At 34.2% G+C, this 9,284-nt stretch overlaps 1 protein-coding gene across 2 annotated transcripts in view; it reads right to left on the bottom strand.

Annotated features, from left to right (window-relative positions):
• Positions 1-2,091: 2,091 nt before the first annotated feature.
• The window catches only part of SYCP1 (synaptonemal complex protein 1), a 161,623-nt gene continuing 154,430 nt past the window's right edge, over positions 2,092-9,284 (bottom strand). For both annotated transcript variants that reach the window (XM_059037095.1, XM_059037102.1), the window contains 2 exons: positions 2,332-2,421; positions 2,092-2,229 (listed from right to left, as the gene is read on the bottom strand). In XM_059037095.1, the coding sequence (XP_058893078.1) occupies positions 2,092-2,229; positions 2,332-2,421 (228 nt within the window). The remainder of the gene's footprint in view (positions 2,230-2,331; positions 2,422-9,284) is intronic.

Genomic DNA, 9,284 nt, shown 5'->3' with positions numbered 1-9,284 from the left:
TCCCCATTAAAAACACATTAATAAATTTTATCTCTGAGCAGTATTTAACACAATTTATCACTTCTTCTTCTTTGAAATACCTTCTTGCTAGAATTCAGTATTACCCTTGCTAAACCTTTTATGGTTCCTTCTCATCTCTGATCTCTTCTCTTCTCTAGGTACAGTCACTCTCATAATTGTACATGTTCTCATCCACTCTGATAGCTTTAAATATGCTGTTGACTCCCAAATTTATATCACTATCCTGGATCTGTCTCTAAGCCTACTTACCATCTCTGTTTGGATGTCTAATATACATTTTAGACCTAATATGTCTAAAATTACATTGCTCAGGCCAAAAATATTGACATTATCCTTGGCCTTTTCTCTCTCTCTCTTTCTTTTTTAGCACATCCCACATATAATCTTAAAAATAGATCCAGAAGTTGACCTCTTTACTCCTCTACTGCTCTCAGCTTTGTTCAAGCCACTACCATTTCTCATATGTATTATTAAAATAACCTGTTTTCCTCTGTTTTAACCTTTTGTCCTCTTTTCAAAATCTGTTCTCAATATAGCAGTCAGAAAGATCCTTATTTTAAAACATGAGTCAGAACACAGTTTTCTTTACTCAGAAATATCTGATTTCACATCTTATTCAGAGTAAAAGCCAAAGTTCTTACAGTAGCCTATAAGCATTACATAATCTGCCCACCCAAACTCCCTATCCTGTTAAATACCAGGATTCTTCTTATACTCTTCTTTTGCTCATTATCCTCTACCCACACTGGCCTCCTTGCTGTTTCCCAGATACACTAAGCACACCTCCACCTCTGGGCCTTTATACTTTTTGTTCCTTTTATCAGGAATGTTCTCCTCAAGATAGCCACAGGCTTACTAGTTATTCATCAGATCTTCAAATGTCATTGCGCTGAGGGCCACTCTACATAAAATTTCAACCCTCTTCAATACTCCCTAATATTCTTACTTGTTTTATTTCTCCTTAGCAATTATCATTAACTAATATACTGTGTGTTTTGCTTATATAGTTTATTTATTGTCTATTTTCCCCATTAAAATGTAAGCTCTAGAAGAAGAGAGGGCTTATTTTTGTTTCATTCATTCTTATATCCCCAGTATCTAGAACTGTGCTTAATTCTTAGCAGATATTCAATAAATATTTGTCAAATGAATGTTGAATAAATGAAGTATTTTAGGTAGTCATACTGGTGGAGCCTTTTTTCCTGCAACTTAAAGCCATTTGTCAATTTTATAAATAGATAAATCAAAGCTGTTTTAGAACCGTGAAACTTAAATGCCCTCAAGATTTAAAAAATAAATAATATTAGCAAAATTATAATGATTAGGGGGCTTCCCTGGTGGCGCAGTGGTTGAGAATCTGCCTGCTAGTGCAGGGGACACGGGTTCAAGCCCTGGTCTGGGAAGATCCCACATGCCGCAGAGCAACTAGGCCCGTGAGCCACAACTACTGAGCTTGCGCGTCTGGAGCCTGTGCTCCGCAACAAGAGAGGCCGCGATAGTGAGAGGCCTGCACACCGCGATGAAGAGTGGCCCCCACTTGCCACAACGAGAGAAAGCCCTCACACAGAAACGAAGACCCAAAACAGCAAAAAATAAAAATAAAAAATAAAAGTATATTAACGACTTTTTTTTTAAAGTTGAATAAATTTTTTAAAAAATTATTTTAAAAATTATAATGATTAACTGTTCAGATGACCTCACAGAATCAATGAGAAGTATTTGCATCTAAAATACTTTAATAGTAACGAATAAATAGTAAATCTCAGTAATGTGTTCCTAGTGTTCAACAGACAACTTTACAGGTGTGAAAACTTAGCCAAAACAGCTTTCATGAATACAAAAAAGGTAAAACCAAAATATAATCATCTAATTATCTGAATAGAATTACAAGTTTTTAAGTAACATGTGGTTATCTCCCATTTAGGCCAAAATATTAAAATAAAAACAAATTATTTATGAAAATATCAAAAGTCTCAATTTCAGAAAATGGCTCTGTAGAAAATAAGAATAAAAAAATTAACTATAAATTTGCTGTTATATAGGCTACTTAATCACACTGATTTTCTGAAATTAAACAAATAGCTTTTCTGCTTCCTTTAGTTTTTGTTTCCTATCCATTTTAGCAATTGCAGCCCAACGGTCCTCCTGCATTTTCCTCATCGTTCCAAGCTTCCGTGTAGATCCAGGGGTTGTTAGAGATGAAGGAGTCTGAATAGAAAATAAATAAAATCATAATATGTTTAACTAAAAAAAAAAAGAATTAAATCCAGCTTTTGAAATTTGCTTTCTGAAATAAAATTTTAAAACTACCTTTTTTGGTGTTCTGACACAAAGTTGAGGAATTGGTGGATTATTCTTCTTGTATAGTTTTTTCAATGTCTCTTCCTCTGAAACCATGCTCTTAAAGAGAAATATAAAATCAACATCCCACATATGAGAAGGAGATGGAAGAGTACAAGGAGGGAGAATAAAAGAGGAGAGAGGGGAAAGGAAAAGAAGAGGAAAAAAAATTTTTAAAGACTGAAGAAAGAAGACAATGACAAAATAAATCCTCAATCTGTCAAACAAGGACCTAGATTTTGATTCTATTAACTATATGTCTAAAAGGTTATGTGGAATACAAGATGTGTATGAATAGTGTTTTTCTACTCATTTCTATTTCCGTTTCAGAGTCTTCATACTATCACTTTCCCCACCCTTCTCCCCACCTTATTTAAATACACTTAGGCCTTATAATAAGCATTCATAATCCTATAAAAATTATAAATGTCAATTATCAATTTATGAATATTTTCCCAAATAATAATAGCTAACACTAATTCAGTATGTTCTTTATGTCAGGTACTACTTTAAGCACTTTGCATATTTTAATTAGTTTTAATCCTCACAACATTTTTATGACACACAAATACTATTATTATCCCCATTTTAAAGGTGAAGAACTGAGATACACAAATATTAAGTAACTTGCCCAAGACTACACAGCTAGTAAGAGGTGGAGCCAGGATTCAAATCCAGGTAGGCTGGCTCCAGAATCCATTTCCTTAATGAATATGCTACGTAAATTTAGTCAGCTAAGCAATCAGTTCACATTATCTTTTCCTGCTCATTAAAGTCATACTTAACACAAATTTCAGAAGCTTCATGGATGAAAATATTCAGCCATTTTCATGAATTCTAAGATTTCAGCAGAATTCACTTAGTCACAAAGAGCTGACTTTTCAGGTACACTCAAATCAGTATGCACCAACTGACCAACTTAGAAAAATTATTTTAAAAATCATATTGTAAACTATAATTAAAATTTTGCTTAGTGCATGGTAACTGAATGTTCATTAATGGCTGCCTATATAAAAAGAATAAAGTAACCTAATTTAAAACAACAAAAACTTGTCTGTCCTTATAACTCTGTAGCATTCATCTTTTATGTGTTTATTGGGCACTTGTATATCTCCTTTGGAGAAATGTCTGATCAAGTCCTTTGCCCATTTTTCAACTGTCTTGTTTTTTGTCATTGAGTTACGAGAGGTTCCTTATGTATTCTGGATATTAATCTCTTGTCAGATATATGATTTGCAAATATTTTCTCCCAGTCTTTAACCTGTCTTTTCACTTTTCTTAATAGAGTCCTTTGATGCATTTAAGTTCTTAATTTTGATGAAGTCCAATTTACCTATATTTTCTCTTTTTTCCCTGTGCTTTGGTGTCATCATATCCATGAAGTCCTTGCCATTCAATGTCATGAAGATTTTCCCAAGGTTCTCCCAAGAGTTTCATAGTTTTAGTCCTTACGATTAGGTCTTTGATTCATTCTGAGTCAATTTTTGTATATGGTGTAAGGTAAGAGTCCAACTTCATTCTCTTACATGTGGATATCCAGTTTTCCTAGTACCATTTGTTGAAAAAACTGTCCTTTCCCCATTGAATGATCTTGGCACTCTTGTCAAAACTCAACTGATTATATATGTGAAGATTTATTTCTGGGCTCTGTTTTTTATTACATTGGTGTATATATTTGTCTTTATGCCAGTACTATACTATTTCAATTACTAGCTTTGTAATAAGTTTCAAAGTCAGGAACTGTGAGTCCTCCAATGTTGTCTTTGTTTTTCAAGATTGCTTTAGCTATCTGGGGCCCCTTGCAAATCTGTATAAATGTATCGAATTTTCCATTTCTGCCAAAAAAAGCTGTTGGAAATTTGATAGGGAACATGTTAAATATGTACACTGCTTTTGGTAGTATTGACATTTTAACAATGTTAAGTCTTCCTATCCATGAACATAGAATTTTTTTCTTTATTTTTAAGTCTTTCAGCAATGTTTTGTAATTTTCAGTGTATGAGTATTTTACTTTCTTGGCTAGATTTGTTCTTAAGTATTTAATTCTTTTTAATGGTATAGTAACTAAAATTGTTTTCTTAATTTCCTTTTTGGATTATTCATTGTTGGCGTATAGAAACATAACTGATTTTCATATGTTGATCTTATACCCTTCAACATTGTTGAATTTATCTATTAGGTCTAGAAGCTTTCTTGTTTAGGCTTTGTGATTTTCCATGTATAGATATGATCATGTCACCTGCAAATTAGAGGCAGTTTTACCTCTTTTTTACATTTGCATGCCTTTTATTTTTCTTTCTTTGTTTTTTGTATTTGTCTAATAGTTAAAAGCCATGGCTAGAACTTCCAGTACAATGCTGACTAACATTGGTGAAAGTGGGCATCCTTATCTTATTCTTAATCTTAGGGGGAAAGCTTTCAGTCTTTCACCATTGAGTATGATGTTAGCTTTGGTTTTCATTCATACCCATTATCATGTTGAGGAATTTTCCCTCTGTCCTAGCTTTATGAGTTTTTATCATGTCAATTGAGATGATCATTTGGATTTTTTCCCTTCATTCTATTAATGTGGTATATGATATTGATTTTCTTATATTGAACCACTCTGGCATTTCTTGGATAAGTCTCATTTGTCATGGTAAATGATCCTCTTACTATGCTGTTGGATTTGATTTGCTAATATTTTGTTGAGGATTTTTGCATCTACGTTCAGAAAGAATAATGGTCTACAATTTTCCTTTCTTGTGATGTCTTCATCTGGCTTTGGTATCAAGGTAATGCTGGCCTTATTGAATTGAGTTACAAAGTGTTCTCCCTTCAATTTTTTGGAAGACTTTGAGAAGGACTGGTGTTAAGTCTTTAAATATTTGGTAGACTCCATCGATAAAGCTATCTGGTTGAGGACTTTTCTTTGTTGGGAGTTTTGGATTACTAACTCAGCTCTGATGAGGTTTTCTGTTTCTTCTTGAGCAGATTTAGGTAATTTGTGTATTTCAAGTAGTTTTTCTATTTGTGTATTTCTTCTAGGTTATCTAATTTGTTGGCATATAATTATTCACAGTATTCTCTATCTCTAAAATGTTGGTAATAACCTCTCCAATTATATTTGACTTTAGGTATTTGCTTTGTCAGTCTAGCCAAAAGTTTGTCAATTTAATTGATCTTTTCAAAGAAACAGATTTTGGCTTCATTGATTTTCTGTTGTTTCCTTCACTCTAACCTTATTATTTTCTTCCTCTGTCAGCTTTGGGTTTAATTTGATCTTCTTTTTCTCGTTCCTTAAAGACATAAAGTTAGGTTATTGATTTCTTTTTCAACGTAGGAATTTACAGCTGTTACATTTCCCTTAGGGCACTGTTTTTTCTGTCTTACATAAGTTTTGGTGTATTGTGTTTTTCATTTTCATACATCTCTAAGTCAAATTTCCCTTGTGATTTATTCTCTGATCCATTGGTTGGTTAGAAGTGTGTTAATTTCCACAAGTTTGTGAATTTTCTAATTTTCCTTCTCTTATTGATTTCTAACTTCATCTCTTTGTATTCAGAGAAGATACTTTATATGATGCCTATCTTTTTAAATCTATTGAGACTTGTTTGGGGACCTATGTGATCTATCCTGGAGAATATCCATGTGCACTTGAGAAGGATTTGTTGGATTGAGTGTTCTATACATAGCTATTAAATCTATTTGGTTTGTGTTGTTCCAGACCTCTATTTCCTTACTTATCTTATGTCTAGCTGTTTTAGCCGTTATTGAATGTGAGGTATTGAAGTATCCAACCATTAATGGGTAATGGTCTATTTCTCTCTTTAGTTCTATAAAGCTTTACTTCATATATTTTAAGGGTTTGTTATTAGATGTGTAAATGATTAAAACTCTCATAACTTCCTGCTGTATTGAATCTTTTATTAATATATAATGTCCTTATTGGTTTCTTGTACTTTTTGATTTAAAGTCTATTTTGTCAGATATTAGTATAGCCATCCCACCTGCTTTTTGGTTACTATTTGCATATCTTTTTCTATCCTTTCACATTTAACAAATTTAAAGCTAACATGAGTCTCTTTTTGTTTACTGGAGTGTATAATCTGTTTACATTTAAGTAACTACTGATAAGGAGAGACTAACTTTTGCCTTTTTTTTTTTTTTTTTTTTTTTTTTTGCGGTACGCGGGCCTCTCACTGTTGTGGCCTTTCCCATTGCAGAGCACAGGCTCCGGATGTGCAGGCTCAGTGGCCATGGCTCATGGGCCCAGCTGCTCCGCAGCATATGGGATCTTCCCAGACCGAGGCACGAACCCGTGTCCCCTACATCGGCAGGCAGACTCTCAACCACTGCATCACCAGGGAAGCCCACTTTTGCCTTTTTTGATATTCATTTTCTATATGCTTTATAGATGTTTTGTTTGTTTGTTTTTGGTCACTCATTTCCTCCATTACTCTCTTCTTTTGTGTTTAGGTGACTTTTTTGGTAGTAAAATGTTTTGATTCCCTTCCCATTTCCTTTTGTGTATATTCTATAGATAATTTTTGTGGTTACCATGGGGATTACATTTAATGATCAAACATTATAGTAACCTAATTTGAATTTATACCGACTTTACTTCAATAGCTTACACAAACTGCTCTTATACAGCTCCATTCTCCTTCTGTTACTGATGTCAAAAATTACATCTTGGGTTTCCCTGGTGGCGCAGTGGTTGAGAATCCGCCTGCCGATGCAGGAGACATGGGTTCGTGCCCTGGTCCGGGAAGATCCCACGTGCCGCGGAGCAACTAAGCCCGTGAGCCATGGCCGCGGAGCCTGTGCTCCGCAACGGGAGAGGCCACAACAGTGAGAGGCCCGCATACCGCAAAAAAAAAAAAAAAAAAAAAAAAAAAAAAAAAAAAAATTACATCTTTATATATTGTGTGTCCAACAACAGATTAATTAAGCATTTGTCTTTTAAATTATGTAGAGAATAAAAAGTGAAGTTAGAAACCAAAATCCAAAATTACAATCATTTCAGCTTTTATAATTTCCAATGTATTTAACTTTATCAGAGATCTTTTATTTCTTTGTCTAGCATACTTTGATTTCAACCTGAACAACTCCCTTCAGCATTTCTTGAAGAGAAGGTCTAGTGACAACTCCCTCAGATTTTGTTTATCTGGGAATGTCTTAATTTTACTTCATTTTTGAAGGACAGTTTTGCCAGATAGCAAATGCTTAGCTGACAATGTTTTCTTTCAGCACTTTAAATATGTAAACCCACTGACTTCTGGCTTCCAAGCTTTCTAATGAGAAATCAGCTGATAATCTTATTGAGGGTAACATATATGATGAGTTGATTCTCTCTTGCTGCTTTCAAGATTTTCTCTGTTTTTTGAATGAACTTACGTTTACCAGGTGGGGAAGGATGGAGGGAAGGGATAGTTAGGGAGTCTCCTATTGACATGTACATACTGCTATATTTAAAAAGGATAACCAACAAGGACCTACTGTATAGCACAGGGGAACAAATATATTATGTATTTTTTAAAAACGATTCTCTCTTTCAACAGTTTGATTATAATGTGTTTTGATGTAAGTCTATTTGAATCTATCCACTTAGAATACATTGAGCTTCTTGGATTTGTAGATTCATTTACTTCACCAAAATCTGAAAAGTTTTCAGCCATTTCTTCAAACATTCTTTCTTCCCCTTTCTCTCTTCTCTTTCTGGGACTCCCATAATTCATATACTGATTTTTTTGATGGTGTCCCACAGGTTTCTGAGGCTCTGTTCACTTTTCTTCATTCCTTTTTTTCTGTGCTTATACTCAATAGTTTATTGTCCTATCTTCAAGTTTACCAATTCTTTCTTCTGCTTACTTACATCTGCTTTTGAATCCCTCTAACATACTTTTCATTTCAATTACTGTACTGTCAATTCCAAGATTTCTTCTTGGTTCCTTTTACAATTTCTATCTCTTTATTGCTATTCTCATTTTATTCATACATTTTTCTATTTTTGTCTATGTCTTCCTTTAGCTCTTTGAACATCTTTAAGATGGTTGTTTTTAAAGTCTTTGTCTAGTAAGTCCAATATCTGAGCTTCCTCATGGACATTTTCTGTTGATTTGTTTTGTTCCTTTGATAGGCTATACTTTCCTTTTCTTCATATGTCTTGTGATTTTGTTGTTGTTGTTGTTGAAAACTAGCCACTTTAATCTTATAATTTGATACATCTGCAAATCAGATTCTTCCCCTTCCCCAGGGTTTTCTGTTTATTTATTTAGATTTGTTTTGCTTTTCGTTTTACTATTAAAATTGTCTCTGTGGGGCTTCCCTAGTGGTGCAGTGGTTGAGAGTCTGCCTGCTGATGCAGGGGACATGGGTTCGTGCCCCGGTCCGGGAAGATCCCACATGCCGTGGAGCAGCTGGGCCCATGAGCCATGGCCACTGAGCCTGCACGTCCAGAGCCTGTGCTCTTCAATGGGAAAGGCCACAACAGTGAGAGGCCCGAGTACAAAAAAAATTGTCTCTGTGCATTGGATAAGCCTGTGGTGAAAATTTGAGATTTTCTTGGTTTTTTTTCTGAGCCTGTGTCTTTCCCTGGGAATGGCTCTAAATGCCCTGTAAATGTGATTGATAATGGGAGACCATTATTCCAGAACTAGTGAAAGTAGAGGATCCCAAAGCAGTATAAAAGCTTAAAGGATCTCATAGCTATGAGTTGGAATAATGAAACAAATGACTCTAACTGGAATTTTATAATTAAGAATCTTTGGTAAATTGCTCCATTTTGTGTAGTAAGGTTTATCTGGTTTTAAATTAAATGAGTATAAGTTTAATTATTCTCAATAAATCATTATTATGACTTTAGAAAATACTGATATGTGTTAATATACTCATAGTAGGGAGTAATTGGTGATACAAACTGCTAGGGGAACTATCCTCCT

Source organism: Kogia breviceps, chromosome 1 (assembly GCF_026419965.1).
Source record: "Kogia breviceps isolate mKogBre1 chromosome 1, mKogBre1 haplotype 1, whole genome shotgun sequence".
In the NCBI taxonomy this organism is placed as follows: domain Eukaryota; kingdom Metazoa; phylum Chordata; class Mammalia; order Artiodactyla; family Physeteridae; genus Kogia; species Kogia breviceps.
The sequence above is the reverse complement of the archived record's forward strand: the minus strand, read 5'-3'. Positions and strand labels throughout refer to the sequence as shown.